Source organism: Podarcis cretensis (genome assembly GCF_951804945.1).
Source record: "Podarcis cretensis genome assembly, chromosome: 5".
NCBI lineage: Eukaryota > Metazoa > Chordata > Lepidosauria > Squamata > Lacertidae > Podarcis > Podarcis cretensis.
Genome location: NC_137174.1, coordinates 62,138,851 through 62,160,522, shown reverse-complemented (window position 1 = coordinate 62,160,522; position 21,672 = coordinate 62,138,851). Strand labels below are relative to the sequence as shown.

Sequence of the window (21,672 nt, the reverse complement as noted above, 5' to 3'; positions counted from 1 at the left end):
CCTACACGCATATATGCCTCCTACACGCATATATGCCTCCAGTTGCTGATATACTTTTCTCCAGCCAATGCCTAACATTTACACATCCTGCGGCTGATCATTTGTTTTTCAATGGAAATTTACTTTGATAAAGTTGGATGTAAGGCTATTTGTCCACAGCAGTGGAAGAATAATAGTAACATCAGACCTACCCATAATAGACTCATTGAAATGAATGAACACAAGTTAGTCATGCCCTTGGCTCTACTCAGAGTAGGACTAGCATTGAATACCATCCCTAGTCTCAGCTTATTTTTACTCTCCTTTATCATTTCAGAGGACTCTTGCTAATGGGAAACTGCAGCAAGGTAAAGGACCAGTGGACGCAACTGGCATACTGACAGAATCTGGTAATTGTGAACACATTATTCCCAGGTGTCTGCCTGTTAGCCAGAAGATTGGTGGTTCAAGCCCATGCGTGGTCGGACAGCTGTGGGCAGGATTCAGGGGCCTGAACTAGTTGACCCTTGGGGTCCCTTGCAACTCTACAATTCTATGATTCTATTGTAAGATGTAAAAAAAATCCAGGTTACAAGGCAGACAATAGGTATTTACATTCTCTTATCCAGTGATCCATCTCCTACCTGCTCATTATATCAGAAGGGAAAAACATGCAGAATTAGCCATAACAGAATTGCAGAATTGACGTGTATGTACTAGGCAACTTAGAATGCTGCACGCCAGTGCCAATAAAACATTACACCAGAAAGAAATGAAGTATTTTGCAGTGCAATACATGTTCCGGGAGTGGATTCACAAGAGTGCTTAAATATATTAGCAAAGCCTCACAATACTTCACCTGTCTTTTCCCTCACTGTCAGAGCATCTAAAAAGTGGTAAAGTTGGTGGTAGGTATTTTTCAAAGCATGTTAAAGTGGGGTGATGTCATATGTTATGCATTTTGTGTTTTTATGCTGTAAGCTGCCCTGCAATTGTTGGATAAAGAGTGGCATAAATTTAATAAATAATAATAATAATAATAATAATAATACCATGTTTATTCTGCTTGCATTTACTTGTCTTCAAAAACCAACTTCACCTTCCCTCATGCAACACCGACCAAAGTTTTTGACTTCATATATTTTTGTCCCTGGATTGTGTACCACCACATTCATAATTATACCACCACTGCAGCCCACTCCCCAGCCTTGTGTCTGAAGAGTGTTGGGTGAGATTCTAGCCCTGGATTGGAAAGTAGAGTTCTCAGTGAACAAAGTACAGCTCTCTATCCCCTGTCACCTGTCCCTTGTATTTTCCTTATATGGTGGTGTAATTAATATGGTGGTGCAACATTTTGGAGACCATTCTGAGATCTGCATCACAACAGATTGCTCCATATTTATGCGATTCAGATTGCACAGAGCTTTGTTTACCAAATTCAGGTCTGGCACAAATCAAATCAGTTCATTATTTGGTATTCAGAATGATCAGTTGCACAGCGCTAGCATTTATCCTACAATTAATTTTTGCAGGGAGGATGCTTTCAAGAATTCAGCAGTGGCTACAGATTTTAGGCACCTTAACTGGAAGCAATTCCATTTCCATTCCATGAAAGTACTTTGGAATTCATAGCTTGTGAATTTGCTAGTTCACTTATTGTAAAATGTCATTGTTACTTCGAATTGTAGACATGCATAATTCATTTTAAAATATTTTATTTATATCCCCCCCACTGTAGGACTCCTAGGGGCATTATATACAGGAAATAAAAGGGAAAAAATTGTAATTATCAATTGGTGCAAGAGACACGAAATAAATGCATCACCCATATCACCTTTAATCTTTTCATATTTCTGAGACACCAATCAATAGGTGTCCTTGCATATTGATATTAGATGCATATAAAATAAAGTTTGTCCAGATAGCAAAAATTTATTTATTTATTTCAAGAATTTACATATGCTTAACTACAATAGTCTCTAAGTGGTTTACAAAGATGCAGTACAAAAAAATAAAAATCAATTGAAATTATAATTGAAACTTCAGTTAAAATGCCCACTGTTTCAAGTGGTGTTAATTATCACTAAGGATCAGGCAGGGGTACTATAAAACAAAACAAAAACCCTTTATTTAAGCAAGCTTTAACTCTTAAGCCTCTGACCCTCCTGCTCTCTCTGTACTTTCTGTGCTGAATCGCTTTCTGCTAGCTGTTCCCTTAACTTTTGCCTTCCCTCTGTCACTAAGTCTCTCTCTCTCTGTCTGCTGTCCTAACTCTCTTACTTAGTTTCACATACTTTGATACACCCACTGGAATTTTTTTTAACAATGCAGTATGTGCTGGAAGTTCAAGAGAGGGGAGGTTGTCTGACCTCAACTGAAAGGGAGTTCCATAAAATTGGACCCAGAATACAAAATGCATGTATCCAAGCCATGCATCTCAGCCATGCCATAAACAGTGACTCCTGAAGACCACACTGATCAGGCAGAGATATAAGGGATTAGGTGGTACTGGAAGTATCCTGAACCCAAATTGTTAAGGGCCTTGTAAGTTTTAGGTTTCACCCCACTTATGTGGAGGTAATGTTCTGGGCCCTTGTGTAGTTAGGGTTGCCATATTTCAAGTAGTAAAAATCCGGACACTGCTAAGGTTGTTGAGGTTTTTTTAAGGAAAACCCAAAATTGTTGAGCCGAAAGTTGTTGAGTCTATTTCCCCCTGCTCTCCTGCGCTCTCTCTCTCATGAATGATCGCCGGATGTGGAACACACTTCTGCCCGCAGACAAAGCCACAGCTGTCTGAACATCATACCCTCTATCTAACCTTTGCTCTCTTGGTGGTCTGCCGTGCCCTGTCTGTGACCTTTGTCTCCTTCGTCATACATTGTTCAAGGGGGAAATGACGTGGTGGGAACAGGTGCCAAAATAACATTGTACCACCCCTTGATCTTGGGATTGGAAGATGTGTAAAGGTCACAGTCCAAAATGTATCTGACTGGTTTTACATATTGTGCTAATAAAAGGAGCCTCTACAGAGCTAGCCGGCAGCTTGTCTTGAAGCATGCTTGCCAGCGTGCTTCTGCACAGCTCACCTGCATCCAACCTCCTGTCGTCCTCCGTTATTCCTACATCTCTCTCTCTCCCCAACTCTCTCTTCAGCTAGAGTTGGGACTGGCTGGAGACTAGAGGATAGGTTGGAGGCTGAAGGCAGCTGATGTTAGGTAGCCTAAACAAAGCTCCACTGCATCTCAACACTCTTCGGGACTTCCTCCGCCTTCACTTATGTCCTCTTCAGGCTTCTGAGAGAGTCTCCAGGTGAGCCACGAGGACTCTCCAGCTCTCTCCCATCCTTTCCTGGCATGATTCCATTTATTTATTTCCCAGCACCACACATATACAAGGTCACATGTGAGTGGCACACACATAAGTGAGGGGGATGCCTGCATTATAAGAATATTGATCCTGGCCTGCTAGCATATGGACAGCCACTGCAGACTTTTGAGCACTGCAGTTATGTGGGGGAGAGAATCTGTTCCCCTCAACAATCTAGCACTAGCTGCAATGTTTTGCAACAGCTGGAACCTCTGGACCTGCTTTTCTCACCTTGTCCACAGCTAGTGGTTGTTGGGAGAGGGTGGGATTAAGCTAGTGCATTTTTTCGGGGGGGGGGGACACAGGGGTATCTATACCCCTAAACATTTTGTGAATCTAAATTTGGCCTCATTGAGGGGCAGTGTTTCAATATGAGTAGGAAAATGAGAGTACCCCTAAACATTTTTTAAGGAAAAAAAGCACTAGATTAAGCTAAGGAAATGGAAGGAACCATTGCTATTGCCATGTTATAAATCTGACTCTTTAGCCAAATAATTTGAATACATAGAATACATTTTTCCTGTACTTCCTGCAAACCCACCTAAAATCCCCATGGCAGTTCAGTTTCTAAATCCTAAAGAATGCAGGTAGCATTATGTATCCTCCTGAGTAATACATATATAAAGCACCATTTTTAAAATTTGGCATGAAGTATTACTTATACAGAAATCCAATTTTTACATAATGCATGGAAAGTTGGTTAGCTGAGAAACTGGCTCACATGTCTGAAAACCAATGAATTTAAGAAATTTGTTACGGAATAGAAAACACTCCCCGAAAGCTATTTTCAAATTCAGCTTGCAGTTCTCTTCCATATTCCACCATGTCATTGCCCTAGAAAAAAAGAATTAAAATGTTCACTTTGATATGTGTGGAGCTTGTTACTTTATTTGTTTAAATTTTACCATTTTGCTTCAAAACACTTACAACAAGGGAAGCTATGTATTTAAATATTTCTGCTCTCCTGCTCTCCTAGACAATTCAGGTTCTGGTTGGCAACTTATGCACCAGTACAATGAACTAGTAGATTCTCAGTTATTTATACAGATGACTTCCACTTTACAGCAGGGTTACATTCTGAGGATAGAGCGAAAAGCCAAAATCGTGGATAGTCAAAACACATTGGGTTCAATGGCAGGTGGGATTACCAAAGTATTTCCCCCCAGATGCCTACCTCCTATTAATTTCTTTGTATTATTTGTTGTCAAGTGCATAAAGCTTAATGCACACAAGTTACGAGTTACTTTTACTGTAATAACCACAGACATTCACCAAGCTTTTAAAGACAAAAGGCGTTCCAGGTGGCAGTGGTGGAGGAACGGGAGTGCGGTGGAGCAGGTCACCCCGGGTGTCACCACTGGGGGGGTGACAAAATGCCGAGTGGCACTCACTGTGGGGCCTGCAGCGCGCCCAAGCCACACGTCTCTCCTGGGAGTGACATTGTGGCTTGAGCGCCCGCAGGCTCTGACCTGCCCAAATGGTCTGCCCGCTGCCTCCCCCTCAGCTGTAGGGCGGCTGAGTGAGAGGAGGCAGGCAGACTCCTCAGAGGCCCCATGGAGTATCCTGCTCCAGCTCGCGCCGCCCTAGGCGCCCGATTGGCTTGCTCCGCCGCTGCCAGGTGGGATTCTTGGGAAATGCATGAGGATAATAATAATAATAATAAATTTATTATTTATATCCCGCCCATCTGGTTGAGTTTGCCCAGCCACTCTGGGCGGCTCCCAATCGAGTGTTAAAAACAATGCAGCGTTAAATATTAAAAACTTCCCTAAACAGGGCTGCCTTCAGATGTCTTTTAAAGATAAGATAGCTGCTTATTTCTTTCATGTCTGAAGGGAGGGCGTTCCACAGGGCGGGTGCCACTACCAAGAAGGCCCTCTGCCTGGTTCCCTGTAACCTTACTTCTCGCAATGAGGGAACCGCCAGAAGGCCCTCGGTGCTGGATCTCAGTGTCCAGGCTGAACGATGGGGGTGGAGACACTCCTTCAGGTATACAGGACCAAGGCTGTTTAGGGCTTTAAAGGTCAGCACCAACACTTTGAATTGTGCTTGGAAACGTACTGGATTGCTGACTATGAGACACTGTGATCATTGTGAGAGAGGTTGTGAGTATGTGTGAGGGAGGAAGAAATGGAAAATGGACTAAATCACCTTTCGCTTTTCCCCACCCTGATTGTTTTGTTTTTTATTTCAATTAGAATGGAAATATAATTTTACCTTCTCTACCCACTCCTGCATCTTTAAAATGCACTGGCAAGGAACTGTAGGGGAAAGAGAGACTGGAGCTTACCTTATAAAATTTATGGAAATTTTTGAACATCAGGCGCATATCCCTTACGAAATCTCCCACTGTGTTGTATTTTTCTTTATGCAACTTCTCGGCTAGGCGCTTGAGCCACATGGGTCTCTTTATGACGGCATTATAATTTTGTATCTGTTAAATCAGCACATCAGAAAAGAATATTTGTAGAATTTCCTGCAATTTCAACTCAAGCACTTGTAACATTTTAAAGAACCATTTCTGCATCAATGTCCCAAATATTGTAGTCAACAAGACTTACTGTAGCTGGATTGTCAACAAAAAGAAAACTTTTAAGCTGACAGCAGATACTCAAAAGCAGGAATTCGCATTTCTATAAAACAAAAGAAATTGATATTTAAGGGGGCTCAGATAAAATAAGGATCCCATGCAAATAAATATGCATTTGTTATATTTACTTGGAAACAACTCCCAGCAATTTCAATGAAATTTGTATTCAAAGAAGTGTCCTTAATATATATCACAACCAAGATAATGTTTCCTTGGTAATGAGATTTTAATTAGCAATTAAGAAATTGTAAATAATCACCATGCTTTACCTGCATAGTTCATTGATTAAATGTGCATATGTACAAAACAAAATTTAACATAAAATTTGAATTTTATTTTATTCTGATGCATGTTTTTCTTTAGAACTTTGGCAAAAGCAATACAGTGGTACCTCGGGTTACATACGCTTCAGGTTACAGACTCTGCTAACCCAGAAATAGTGCTTCAGGTTAAGAACATTGCTTCAGGGTGAGAACAGAAATTGTGCTCCGGCGGTGCAGCAGCAGCGGGAGGCCCCATTAGCTAAAGTGGTGCTTCAGGTTAAGAACAGTTTCAGGTTAAGAACGAATTAAGTACTTAACCCGAGGTAACACTGTAATATCAACACTGAAAGAGCACATGACCAACTATTTCATGATAGTGCTAAAACCAAGATTTCCAAGACCCTCTTTTCTAGCAAGCCCATCATATTTGTTTTTTAATAGAGCAGTAACAATAACTTTGATAAGCAAAGCTAGCAATGTTGGTCCATATTACTGCTATTTAGTAATCTTAAATAAATATTATATACTTTTGTGTGTTGATTTGGAGCCCGGTGCCTCAGATCTCTTTAGTCACATCTGGCTTTTGTGTAAGTCAGTGGTTTTCAGTCAATGTGCTGGGCAACACTGGCCTCTGTCCCTCTTGCCTTCCCTCCCTTCCTCTGATGCCCTCTTGTGTCTCTGCCTCCCAAAGGCTTGCGCAGCTGTTTGTTGCAGCAGCCCTGGCTGCAAGCTCCTCAGGCAAATGGTGCCTTTGGGGCTGGCTGGGGGGGGGGCTTCCCAGGCCCCTGTGGGCCAGTGTGAGGAGGCACCTCTCTTTGAGGCAGGGGGGGGCAACTCAGAGATCAGGAGTGGCGGCAGTGGCTGCCCGGAGGACTCCCAAGGAGAAGGGAGAGAAGACTGAGGGACCCCTCCAGAAGGGAGGGTGTTTGAAAAAGGATGAGATGCTGCTGGCTCTGCAGACAAGGGGTGACATAACTGGGCTCCTGAGCCCCACAGGGGTGCCACAGAAAGAATGTAGTTGGTCAAGGGAGCCATGGACCCAAAAAGGTTGAAAACCTCTGGTGTAAGTGTTTCATTTTGCTGGAGGCTTCAGGCAGTAGAAAGTGGTGATTTAGCTGTTACTTTTTGGAATCTCATAAGGGCTCAGTGAGCCACAGGCATCCTCTGTAAGAAGAGGGTGGTACCACCATTGAAATACTTTATTGTCACTTGTACAACTTGTACACAGTGAGATTACACGAGCACCCCCCCACTCAGCTCTCTTAGTCGTAATTCCTCTCGTTTACTGATGCACACCCACCAAACCTGAAAGTCAGTTGCCTTGTTGTTATCTTTTCATTCAGCAGCCTAACAGCCCATGGATAGAAGCTGTTCTTTACCCTGTTGGTGCAACTAATCATGCTTCTATATCTTCTGCCTGAGGGCAGGAGATCAAGAAAGTGACAGCCAGGGTGTAAATCATCCCTGAGAATTTTCCTCACTCTCCTGAGGCAACCTTCTTCCGCTATTTCATCCAGCGGATTCACGGGACAGCCCATAATATCTTGTGTTGTATTCACCACCCTCTGTAGGCACTTCCTATCAGTTGATGTCAAACCAGCGCACCACACCATGATGCAGTATGAAAGGACACTTTCTATTGTTGACAGGTAGAAGGAGATCATCAAATGTTGATTGACATCATCCTTCCGCAATACTCTGAGGAGATGGAGTCTCTGTTGGGCTTACCTGTTGGGGGACTTGGATTGACTCTGAACCCATAAACCCTGACAGATGGTCTTTTAGATATTTGGTTCCTAAGCCATTTAGGGCTTTTATGCTAGTGTTAATACCTTGCGTTATATATATTTGATAGCAGTTTCCTCTAAGGCTTAATGAATGGGAAAAAAGGTTTAGATCATCCCAGATTTTTAAGCAATTAATGTCACAGCCCTCTTTTTGCTATGTTTCCTGTCATTTAACTGAAGCAGAAAAAGGTTGATGTAGCTCACCACAATTGTCCTGCCACGCATCTTCCATCTCAGAACCAGGTGCTCTTCACGGGGACGGTCGCTTGCTTGTTTGGGGCATTGGCAAAAGGTGCATGTCCACCTATTTCTGGAAAGCAGAACAAAGTGTGATAATACCATTGAATGCAATTTGCATTTAATACTGCCACACTGGTAGCTGTTGATTATAATGTTTTATGATTAATTCTGCAAGTTTGCCATACAACCAGGTCGTTCTTAAACAAACAATGCTTTCAGACAAAAAGACATAGGATAACAGATCCTTGGCTGAATAAGCATCAGAACCAATAAGAAGAAAAGGCCTTAGTCACAGGACCAGTCCAATACATCTTGGCACCTGAGGGGTGAGTGAATATCTACATTGGGAACTAGGAGGGAATCAAATCAACCGTACCTGATGCTTGAAATAGAATACCTGATAGGAATCAAAGGAAATCAATCTTACCTGTTGGATGAAGTCGAAATCAAAAGCTGTCATGGGGCAGGGGGAAAGGGGCTCACTCTGACTTACGACAGGTGGGTGCAGACCCCAGCAGACCCCAGAGGGCAGACCCTGCCATTTCCTCCCTAGGTTTGGGAGGAGAGTAGCAGCATCTCCTATTCACTGACTGCTGTGGAGGTGGCACAGGGTGGGCTGCCAAGGGGACATAATAACCAGCCTTCAAGGAGCATTCCTTTGAAGCCAGGTCAGCTGCCCCTGTGGATCCTGCTGTAGGCCAAATTGAATAAAATATGGGGGGGGGGGGAGGTAAGCCCCAGTCCGCATAATCGAACACATGATTCAGTGCACCCACACCATTTGAATGGCAATGGCCATCAACATTTGGGGTGCCCAGCTCCCTCATCTTTTATTGGGGGGGCTGAAGGCAGCTTGGCCCCTTGGGAGTTGCCTCACCTTGCCTCCTGGGTGGGCCAGCCCTGGTTAGTCATAATAATAATTCTTATTAAGCACCAATGGGAACTAGGTGTTCCATAAAAGAAAGTAATGCTACGCAGTTGGCTATAACATATTACTGTACTGAAAACTACTGTTATAGTTTTGTTTACCTTGGCTAATATTCATTAACCTGTTACAAGATGTTTTAATCTGTGTGGTTTTCCTTATACAGACTTGCACCTTAACTCAACATGAGAATAATATGAATATGCATAATATGAAAAATGGCGTGAAATGCAAACCACACTACTGCCAACATTAATTCAGATGTCCACAGTTGAGATGCCTACAGCTTAACAAGTTATTGTTGGGCTTCAAATAGATGCAGTTTTAGCCTGAGTCATGGGCTACAATTCATGTTGTGTGACTTTGCACTACTTAGCAAATATAGCAGATGCTTTAGTTGTAAGATATTGATGTTGTTATTTCATAGATCAGCTTAATACAGAAATTGAGGTGGAGAAACTACCTTTTCTCAGCAGATATTTTCGGGATATGGCAATCTTCATGAAAGCATCTGGGGCATGAACTGCAGCATATCAGTGAATCTTCTTTCTTACACACAATACATACATCATCATGTTCAGTCTAAAGAGGAAAAAACAGTGACTGTAAAAAATAAATTTATCAGAATGCGTGGGGGGGGGGGTGAGTTTTAATATGTGGTGTTTCTTGTACACCACCTTGTGAGGGCAAAAGCCCTGAATTGTGGTTTAAAAGGATATTCAGCTGGCAGACACATCATCATTATCAAAATAAACAACGGTGTGGAAAATTGGATTTTTTTAAAAAAACAGATTTTGTTATTTTTGATGTAACAAATAACCTTTGGTAGTTTTCTTTAAATATATTCAGTTTATTACATGATATATATACTCAGCATCTTCCTATTTTCTTGGTTTAGTACTTATGTGACAACCTGAAGAGCAGGAAGCTAACACAAGTAACATTTATTGGACCCTAAAAGGTAAGCCGAGAGAGTGTTTATATAAGGTTCCCTTGTAAAATTACTCACTGTTGACTCACTGTTGATTAGACTACCACTGGTAACACTAATAAATGGCCATGATTGACTTTTCAGGTTCTGCCCTGTTTTATTTAATTATTTTATTTTATTGATATGTTTATATTTTATTCATATGTGAAGCTGAGCTTATTTTATCAGGACATTCTTCATTTTCTTGATCCAACCTTCCCCCAACATTTTTGGCAGGAAGCCAACACAAGTAACATTTACTGGGCCCTATAATAAGCGGTGGACATGGGTGGCACTGTGGGTTAAACCACAGAGCCCAGGACTTGCCGATCAGAAGGTTGGCAGTTCGAATCCCCGTGACGGGGTGAGCTCCCGTTGCTCAGTCCCAGCTTCTGCCAACATAGCAGTTCAAAAGCACGTCAAAGTGCAAGTAGATAAATAGGTACCGCTCCAGCAGGAAGGTAAACGGCGTTTCCGTGCGCTGCTCTGGTTCGCCAGAAGTGGCTTAGTCATGCTGGCCACATGACCCAGAAGCTGTCTGCGGACAAACGCCGGCTCCCTCGGCCAATAAAGCGAAATGAGCGCCGCAACCCTAGAGTCGGTCACGACTGGACCTAATGGTCAAGGGTCCCTTTATCTTTATAATAAGCAGAGAGGGTGTTTAGATAAGGTGCCCTTGTAAAATTACTCACTGGCCATGACTGACTTTTCAGCTTCTGAATAAAGATAATGCCTCTTTCTCCTGTTTTTGTTTTATTCCTTTTATAAGTTGCATATGTGAAACTGAGCTTATTTTATCAGGGAATTCTGCATTTTCTTGATCCAACCTTCCCCCAACCTTATTTGGGCTGCTACCATAGGCTTGACCTTGATGGCTCCCATATCTCCTAGGGGAGAGCGAACTCAGGTAGTGAGTGCCAAAACATGGACACTGGGAAACAAGAGGAAGTCATCACCATGTTTAGGAAAACCTGGGATTTGCAGCAGTGCAAACAATATTTAGGGAACAACCCTAAAGGATCAAAACCTCCCCAAATCAGCTCAGTCAGGACTAAACATGTACATCAATTACAGAATGCTGAGTGTCATTTGCAAATATATAGAAAAGCCCCTTATACCATATAGGTGGGGCAGCCCCATTTGCTTCCAATGTCTGCAAAATACAGGCTTCTTTCTCTGCTTCTTTCACTAGATGCCCATTCTGAGCACAGGACTGGCAACATTGCTTGCACTCAGCAATGTAGCAACTCCCACCAGAGCTTGGGGCAGACCAGAGTTGTTCAGCGTTTTTTAGGGCAGCCGCCGATTTCAGAGAAGGGAAGTGGCTCCACTCAAAACACCTAGGAACTACCTTGCCACCCACAGGCTCCCCTGCCACCCAGAATCCCAAGACACCGTGCTGCCCTACAGACCCAGGTGCTACCCTACAGATACCCCCCACCCCCACTACCTGGCACAGACCACCATCCCCCATGCCTCTGGCTAGCTACACTAGTAGCTAAGCTTGGTTGCCAAGCACACAACTGTCAGCTGGTTTTTGAGCACTTGGGAACCCCATTCAAGGGGCTTTGGCAGTGGGATGAGACACCCCGCCTGCCAATCATGTTGTGACATAATGGCGCCATGTGGATTGTCTCATCTACCTGCCAAAGTTGGCCCACATGGAGAGGCCAGATAAAATTTGCCAGAAAGGTACCCCATTACTTAGCTTAAAGCATAGCTTACTTCTTTGGCAGTGTGAGCACTTGTAGTGGGAATTTCAAAGAAACTGTGAGCAGGATCCCTGCCTTTGACTAAGATTGCACTCTCGTGTCTTGTTTCAATACTGTAAGAGTTTTGTAAAAAAAATAATTGGCTAAGGGATTGAGCCCTCGTTGTCATCATTGGCACTAGATTTTGTCCTTCATGTGTGCCACCATCATTTTGTGGGGCAGGCAAGCTGGACAAAGAGCCTCCCACCACAATGCCTATTGAACTGCAACTCTCACTCACACATGAAGCTTCCTCTCTCTCGTTTTGTTTTTCTTTGTTATATATTATGTTTTGTATTGCCTTATTTAGATGTAAACTGTGGTACAACCATTTTGGGTGAGGGGAAGTTAGGAAATATCTAAATACATAAGTGAATAAATAAACTGTGCATATGCTAGTTTAAATCAAGTAAAACTGTTAAGGAAATGTTTACCATTGTTGTTGTCCTGTTGGAATTTTGTGGTGGCTCAGGTAGCTGTCCCCTCTGAAATAAACATCACAACTATTAGGTTTACTGTGAGGCATAATCAGAATCACAAAACATCACCTGAATTTAGGAAGTGAACTCATAAGAAATTAGACACCTTACTACGGATATATATGTTTATAATCTAGTAGGAAAATATTTCATTCCGCTGGGACATTCTGCTGCTAACCTTAAAGTTGCCATGCATGAACAATGATATGTAAAAGTTGGTTCCCTTGTGAAACAGCTGAATTACATTCATTTGAGCCTGAAGAGAGACAGTGGTTTCTTAGCCCACTGCAAATGTTAATTGACTCAGCACAGTGGTACCTCAGGTTAAGTACTTAATTCGTTCCGGAGGTCCATTCTTAACCTGAAACTGTTCTTAACCTGAAGCACCACTTTAGCTAACGGGGCCTCCTGCTGCTGCTGCGCCGCCAGAGCACGATTTCTGTTCTCATCCTGAAGCAAAGTTCTTAAAACCGAGGTACTATTTCTGGTTAGCAGAGTCTGTAACCTGAAGCGTATTTAACCCAAGGTACCACTGTATTATGGGACGCAGGTGGCGCTGTGGGTTAAAGCCTCAGCGCCTAGGGCTTGCCGATCGAAAGGTCGGCGGTTCGAAACCCTGCGGCGGGATGCGCTCCCGCTGCTCGGTCCCAGCGCCTGCCAACCTAGCAGTTCGAAAGCACCTCCGGGTGCAAGTAGATAAATAGGGACCGCTTACCAGCGGGAAGGTAAACGGCGTTTCCGTGTGCGGCTCTGGCTCTGGCTCTGGCTCTGGCCAGAGCAGCGATGTCACGCTGGCCACGTGACCCGGAAGTGTCTCCGGACAGCGCTGGCCCCTGGCCTCTTAAGTGAGATGGGCGCACAACCCCAGAGTCTGGCAAGACTGGCCCGTACGGGCAGGGGTACCTTTACCTTTACCTTACCACTGTATTACTAAGAGCTCATCCACACTTATTTGTCCCACCACTTTCCCCAGGGAAAACCTGCTGCTTGGGGTTGAATTGGAACAAATGGCAATTAATTTTCCTCTGACCTCACTGTCAGGTATAAGGAAACTACCTTGCATGCCTCCCTTCAGCAAGGGTGGGGTTGGGACTAAGAGATAGTAAGGGAAAGTACACTTTGTGGTTTTTTATGAAGCACCCAAGCTCTGTCTGTTCCTCTTGCTCACTCTTTATTCTCCTCCCTCTTTATTGCATAAGGATGTTATGAAGGTAACTCCAGTAATATAGTATAGAATCTGAAGCTATCAATGTGAATATCATCATTGTTGTCATCATCATATATAAATCTATTTATCCCCCATCTTTTCCCCTAGTGGACTCAAAGCAGCTTAAAAATAACGTACTCATTTTAAGAATAAAATATGTGGATTATTATCTGTAAAGCCTTAATGGTATCATCTGAAATTCCTTTGGAGTTGCAAGTAAAAAAATGAGGCATTAAAATTATGACTGTTACAAGTGAACTGCATACCTTTATTAATGTGTCTAATGAGGTTGTCCCACATTGGATACTTCTTCTCCACCATTTCCAGTGTTTACGTCCTCCTTCAGTCTGAAATTGTGATGGTGTGAACCACGTTCCATTGGGACCCTCAATACTTTTTCTTGAAACTCCTTTGACAAACAGAACAGTCTCATTAATGTTATGCACCTATACCAGGCATAGGCAACCTCGGCCCGCCAGATGTTTTGGGACTACAACTACCATGATCCCTAGTGAACAGGACTAGTGGTCAGGGATGATGGGAAATGTAGTCCCAAAACATCTGGTGGGCTGAGGTTGCCTATGCCTGACCTATCCCATTCAGCAGACTTCACTGAAGAGAGAAAGAAGCTGAGATGGTGGTGTGGAAGTCGGAAAGAAACTTCAGGCTGATCATGGCTAATGCCAAACTTCAGGGCCCCTCAGAATGGATCAGCCCATCACCACAGCTAGACTCCCTGCCACCTGCTTTCCTCCCTTTCCCCCTTCCTCTTGTACACGGTCACAATAAATTGTTTCTTTATTTTTTGAAAAGATGGGAGCAATCACCAATTACTTTTCATTCAGATTTATGGGTTGTGATAACTGACATGTATAAATTTGGATTAATGCATTAATGATAAAGAGAATCAACATGGCACTGTTCTGTTACAAAAACAAAACATTTAAGCTAAATAAAATCATTTAAGCATGCATTAATAAATAGGGAAAGATTTCAAAAGCACTGATTGCACCATTGTGGTACTGATGGAATTATTTTAGGCTTGCCCAGATTCACAGGATACAGTGGAATATAATTAAAGAGCTTCATAGGATATTAGTATTCAAAGTATTCCCAGAAAATAAAAGATACTCACATACCACCCACATTGATGCATCCTCCTCCCAACACCACACATTTATGCAAACACCAATTTTTAAATTTGCTATTGGTATCGCATCCCTTAAACAGATGTAATTATACATTTACTCTTCCAAATGATTACCTGTTGCAAATATATCAATATGTAAAATGCCTTGTGCTGTTCCACAGGTTACGGGCAGTGTTGTGCCCTGGAAATCCAGACTTTGCTCTTGTGTCCCTTTTCCAAGATGAAATGAAGAAACGGATGTCAAAGGTTACAGTTCCCATATTTTGGGCTGCCAACAAATGACAGCAGTCCTAAGGCAACCTGCTTGCTGTCATCTCTGGAAGCTTTCTAATCATGATGTGTCTTACGGCAAATCAAAAGAGGACCTACTAGTCGTGCTGCATGCAGAAAATGTGCATCTTATGGGACCCAGAGAAGGGCCTTCTCTACTGTGGCCCCCACATTACAGGGGAATGCAGCTGCTCTGCCTGCTGGTGAAAACTTACCTATTTGAATAGGCACTCCTGGGCAATGATCCTTAGGACCAGCTTTACTGAACTTTGAATATGCTGGTTTATGTTTTATCGTTATTCTGGCAAACTGGTTTTATTTTGTAAACCACATTGTTATATTTCAAAATAAACATCAGCCTATCAATAATTTTCAATACATAAATTAATGCACAAGTATGTCATTTGTGGTGGCATGCAGAGGACTGAAACAAAGTAAATGCTTGGCTGGGAAAAGACTTGAACAAGACTTTGTCGCTCAAACACTGACTATACCATTCCTCAAATCCAAATGAATTTGTTTCTTTTTGGCTATATATCTTTAAGGCTCAACTGGTAGGTTTAGTCCCCAATACAAGATGATTTACCATTTCCTAGGCTTTCATATAGTGGCCGTAAATCTTGATATGCTGCCAGGTTACTGCTGCAGAAGATCTCCTCTATTGCTGACAGATTGCTCTGAATCCTCTCAAGGACATCATACACCACTCTTTGAATATCATTTGGATTTGCAGTTACCCAATCTTGCCAATTCTAGAAAGAAACAATACAGGGTTTTTAAATCTATGTCTTCAAAACATCTTTTAGACTGAAAATACAGAGTAACTTTCCCATTTCCCACCAGATCTAACAGCAGATTGTTTGGATAATCATCCCAGCACAATCAAAGGAAGCAGAAATTGGCAATGTAATTTTATCGTCCTTTGCCAAGTTCAAATACCTTGCGCAGCTTACATGTCTCTAAACACTAACATCCTATCCTATGCCTTTTACCAATGGCAGAGAAAGACTCAAGGCCACAACCTGGAAGGAATTGTAGAACCAGCACCAAGGGCCTTCTGGCACTTCCCTCACTGCCAGAAGTGAGATTACAGGGAAGCAGGCAGAGGGCCTTTTCAATAGCAATGCCCGCCCTGTGGAACGCTCTCCCATCAGATGTCAAGGAAATAAACAACTATCCAACTCTTAGAAGACATCTGAAGGCAGCCCTGTTTAGGGAAGTTTTTCTGTATTGTGCTGTATTGTGTTTTTGGGAGTGGCTCGAGAAACCTAGCCAGATGGGTGGGGTATAAATAATAAATTATTATTATTATCATCGTAGAATTGCACAATTGGAAAGGACCCTGAGAATGACTGAGTCCAACCCTCTGCAATGGATGAATATGCAGCTGTCCTGTGAGCGGATCAAACCTGCAGTCTTGGTGTTATCAGCACCATGTTCTAACCAACTTAGCTATCCAGGCTGCTGCTATTTCATTTCATTTCACTTTTAATTTGTGTACCATCTTTCTATATTGCTGAACACAAGACAGTTTACAATATGAAGAAACAACAAAATATACAAGGACACACATAACAATCCGGTGCAAAACAAACTAGTCATAATAAAAATATGACTTAAAATAAATATCTTATATCAAATAAAGGAATATGTGATAATCCGTTAGAATAAAGCACTAAACTCCCAAAGTATCAACAAATAATAATTAAACAGAAATTAACTCTCAACAATAGCAATAAATCATTACTAAATTATAATCAATTAAAAACAGCAAATTTACAATGCATTAAAAATTATGTTAAAAAATCGAATTGAGCAACAAAGTAGGAATTTAAGCAGAAAATAATTGCCTCAGTTAGATACAATAGTCACCTTAAAATTTTCTTCAGAGATTATATTCTTGTCTCGTAGGCCATAGAGAAAAGGAAACAAATCTCTAATTGCAGCAGAAATCTCCATTTTATGGGCTCTGAACCAGTCCAATATTTCAGCTGAAGTACCTGGAGCAGACATACTACAAACAACACAAAACTATGTTTTAAAGACCTTGGAAATCATGTGGTTTTTAAACAAGCAAAATTAAGCATTATCTAGCGTTTATCTAGAATGATTCCGTTTCCAAAAATGAGAAACCCTATCATGGAATCCTCAGGTTTAGATCAGGGTGTGAAATTGTGTTGCGATTCCCTCTTTCCACTTCGAGGCAGGTTTAGGTGTTCTTTGCGACTAACACCAGCCCGGTTAATTTATCCTGGTCTTCTTCTGCGTTTAATCCGAGTCCCCAGCTGTGCCCGAAGGGGGGTCCCTCCGGGGTCTGTCGCTCTTTTGCGAGAGGGAGTCTAGCGCAGACGGGAAGCGCGGTTCCCCTGGAGAGCCTTTTCCTCGCGGAGGAGACCGACCTGGCCCTTGACTTACCCTTCTGCTTTGCCTGAGCGGAGATGGGGCTGCGAGGAAGGGGCGGAAGAAAGCAGCAGGAGGAGAGCGAGAGGAAACGAAAGGAAACGCAGCGTCTTCCAGTCGAGGGCTGGCGCTGCCTGCTCTGAGCTGCGCTCGGGGAGAAGCGAGGAACTCGGCCCGTTTCAGGGAAAGGAAATCATCACGGACACAGAAATCAGAAAAGAAAACCGAAACTGGAGGAACGCTTGATGATAAACCATGAGTTTCCCCCCTGCCCCGTGAGTCGAAACTGTGCATAAGATATTTCTCACGTTAAAAAAAATATTATTATTGTCAGTCTCTGACTTGAGAGGCCCCTCCCGTTCTCCATCACAGATCATGACCACAGCCTGCAGGGAAGGACTTGGGTGGGATCCAGTCCAGGGATTTCTGACTAGTTCCTTCAGTGCCTCTGAATGACTGTGGGTGATCACTATGGTGTGAACTTAAAGCGATGGTTGAACCATTAATACACACACACACACACACACACACACACACACATATATATACATATATATACACACACCCACACCACTCTATACCCGAAAAGATCAGCATAAAAACCACAGTATATATAACCAAAACAAAAACAACAACCCAATAACACCCCTCCACAAGAAAGAGCCACGTTTTAAATGGGTATAAGATGTCAATCAGGCAAAGGCCTGGTTAAAAAGGAATGTTTTTGCCTGGCGCCTAAAGGTGCATAATGAAGGCACCAGGTGAACTTCCCTGGGGAGAGCATTCCACAGACGGGGAGACACTGCATGAGTGTGAGAAAAGTCTGGCAGGGATGGGGGAACCTTTACCAGTCCATGAGCTGTGTTCCCTGCTAGACAAACAATTCAGGGGACGGATGCGTTGGTTGGTGAGGCTGGAAGGAAAAGTTGGTGGAACAATATATACGTGAATTTACTTGAACACTCCTCTCTATCATCCAAGCAGGGAAGAAGCATTATCAGAGTTCAAGGACACATTGCAGCTAGGCAAAAACACTCAAGGAGTGTGCAGTGGAGGGCTGTGTTAAAGTTATATGCAGTGCTATTTATCTAGAAAAAGAGGGGCCAGAACTCACAATGAATGCCTTTCTTCTTCTCTTATAATGGCACTGGTGCCCACCTGAGAATTACAGTGAGTTCTGTCTGAAAAAAGCCCTGGTTATATGTTTAAAGTCTGTTGTGGGTTGTTGTTTTTTTGTAAGGGGACAGAACTGGTGTTTTTCCACTGGGTGTGGTAGTCATTGCATCTGGAGCTATAAGCCTCCTGATTTAACAGGAGGTCTGAAATCTGAGCACCTTCCTATGCAGATATGTAAATAGGGCGGCTTACATCACAGAGAGAGACACAGGTGCTGTGAGATGCCAGCATGCTGAGAATGGAGAGAGGTGCATTTTGAATTTAGCAAAAAAAAATATGTTTAAATTCTCTCTGGGATGAGGATTAGAGAAAGAATGTTTTAAAGAACTGAACCACTGCTAGTTCTTTCTGTTACTTTTTAATATTTAAGTGCTTAAGACTGATTTTTTTCCTGCAGTATAGCTTTTAAAAGTTTTTTTTTTAAAAAAAATAATTTTTATTGGGTTTTCACATTTCAGAAACACACACACAAATGAAAACAAAAACAAAACATGTATAATTTCATAACCTTACTTTCTTAACCCCCCTCCCTGACTTCCCCCCACCCCCCCTTCATACATCCCAAATCCAATAATTAGCTCAGCAGGTTCTTATCTCTCTTCTTTAACATATTATTGTTGTTTTTAAAATTAATTCTTATTACTTGGCCAAATTTTACTTGTCCAGTTTTCTTATAAATATTAAGTCCTTTTCTAAGGTCGACCCAAATTCCCTTCCACGAATTTCCCCCTTTTTATATTAAATGTAGGTCATAATAGCCAAACACAAAAGTCATAAAAGTTTTAAAGTTCTGTTCTCCCCTCCCTCCCTACCCCGGTTTCTGTCCCTTCCCAAATAAATGTCCACAAAACAGTTCTTAGCCTGGATTCCTCACATCAGAGGCCTTCAAATCTCTGTCAGTCTCTCTCTGCCGGTTTTGTTGGTAGCCCTCTTTGTTGGTCCTCAGTTCTCGAAGGAGCTCTGGCACAGCCATGCTTTGCTCTTGCAGTATTCCCACGAGAAAAAACATTCTTTCCATCTCTGCCTGTAATTTTCCATCTGTAGCCATTGTAATGTTTCAAAGTTTCCCCTAGGGGGATTCTAGTTACTTAATAGTCCTTTCCCAACCATCTGTTGCTTTGTTATTTGTAACTACTTTGTTCCCAAGCACTTTAATTCAAATATAGCAAGTTTAGTCCAGAGAGATGTTAAACAATAAAGTTTTTAACTTTAACTGCCCGTTTGACAGCTCCTTTGACAGCTGTCAAACTCCTTGTTCCTTTTCCTCCAGCTCACACACAGGGACACTCCCGGGTCGGGGGGGGGGGGGTTAGACAAAAGCTTCTAAAATTCGACTCTTACTCTCCAGCACAAATCTTCTTCTTTTAAAAGTTTTTTCCCCCTACACAAGCATCCAGATTTTGGACTTCCATTCTACAACTCTAAAAGGGTGTGGAGGCAGTGTCATCTAGGGAGAAGGAGTGTGCCTGGGGAAAGTCCAGAGGGCCAGATTGAAAGGCATAGAGGGCCACAACCAGTCCCTGGACCTCAAGTTTCCCATCCACTGTCCAAATTGAGGGGAAATACCTCCTTGGGGCAAAGTGTGAATGACATCCAGGCAAAACTGAGATTAGCTGAAGAATGGAAGCACCTTTTAGTGATGCGGAATTTAGGGTAAATTGTATCATAATCCTTTCTCACATCCCAGAGAGTGAGCCAATGTAGCCTGTTTATTCTGCTTGCGTTTACTTGTCTTCAAATGTCAAATTCACCTTTCCACATGCAACACTGACAAAAGTTTTTTTTAAGACAACACATTTTTGTCCCTGGACTGTGTATAGTCAGGCACCCACAGGTCTTGTGGATACACAAGACAAACTACTAGTAATGCTTTTCTTTGTTGTTTATAATGTGCCTAATAATGCTAGCGCCTCATCACATATGTAGTTGGGACATAGTTTTTTTTAGTAGATGGGAGCCACTATTTCATGTATTATTGTCAAACCTTTACCCTTTTTAATAGTTGCATCCTCTCTTTGATTCCAGCTGCTTTTACCTATGGAGAAGAAAAGCGACCTGTGGCTTCTCAGCCTGCTCTCCATGACAGTGTTTCAGTGAGGCTGCTGAAATTGGATAGCCTCTTCCAAAGCCAAGCAGCATGGTTCCAACAGAGGGTGGCAAAGCTGGAGCAGTCCAAAGTGAGGAGGAAACCCTCACATAGGAAAGAGAAGAGAAGGCTGCAGCTTTGCATGGTGGTGTGGTGAGCTTTGTCGTGACCCACCTGATGTGGCCTCACAACCCAGATGTGGGTCCTGACAACCCACTGTAGGTTCTTCAGCCTGTGGGTTGAAGACATAAGGTGTAGATTAAGCTGCAGAGGGTGGTGCATAAGAGCCTGCCTTGGGCTCATATTGTTATGACCCAGTTTGTGGGTCAGAACTGGACTGTGAACTTTAAAACAACAGCATTGCTATGTGTGCCAAGGTGACCAGGCCTCAGACACACAATCCAGGATCTCTCTTTGCAAGGAAGTATATAGACAAATAGCCAGACTAAAGTTGAAAAGCTTTATTTCCTGAGCAGACATTTACAGACTGGGCATCCTTTCTGGAAAAGGGTAAATAAAAATTGGAGTGAAGGAGTCATCCTATCTAAGCAGACTAACCCTAATCCATACACATACCAAGGATGGTGTGATACTTATACATACAAAGGATCCCAGCCAGTGCTCCTTGCAACAAGCAAAAATAGAAAAAGACTGAGGCATGAGAAGGTGTTGCAGACACATTTGCCGCTATGGACAAGGCCAGCCCATCCACGAGGTCAGGTGAGATGACTGCCTCAGGCGGCAGGATCCACAGGCGTAGCAGATCCCAATGTCAATATTTATTCCCCACTTGTTCCTGGTGTACATCTTCACTCACCCCTTCTTCCCTGGCCAGGGGGTGGGGGGCACCATTGTGTGGTTTGCCTCAGGTGTCTAAATGTCTAGCCCTGGTCCTGTCTATAGAGGTTTGCTGGGTTGCCTTCTCCCAAATGGCACTGAGACAGAGGTTTTACACAGACAAAAATGGAAGCAAAATCCTCTCGAAAAGGATCCAGAATGCGATAATGTTGCAAAAGCAGCAAAATCCATTGGC

At 42.7% G+C, this 21,672-nt stretch overlaps 2 protein-coding genes across 2 annotated transcripts in view; one reads left to right on the top strand and one right to left on the bottom strand.

The window, feature by feature from the left end:
- Positions 1-21,672, top strand: part of LOC307217462 (autoimmune regulator-like) — a gene marked incomplete at its 5' end in the record, with an annotated part of 136,567 nt that overhangs the window by 15,570 nt on the left and 99,325 nt on the right. The gene's annotated exons all lie outside the window — the stretch shown is intronic.
- Positions 3,638-17,658, bottom strand: LOC307216519 (nuclear body protein SP140-like protein). The gene is made up of 11 exons (XM_079976917.1): positions 17,393-17,658; positions 16,850-16,991; positions 15,564-15,729; positions 14,822-14,917; positions 13,824-13,966; positions 12,306-12,356; positions 9,614-9,732; positions 8,190-8,295; positions 5,907-5,978; positions 5,636-5,779; positions 3,638-4,179 (listed from the first exon to the last, which is right to left on the bottom strand). Exons 2-11 carry the CDS (start codon positions 16,988-16,990, stop codon positions 4,099-4,101), a joined length of 1,119 nt encoding a protein of 372 aa, XP_079833043.1. The 5' UTR covers position 16,991; positions 17,393-17,658; the 3' UTR covers positions 3,638-4,098.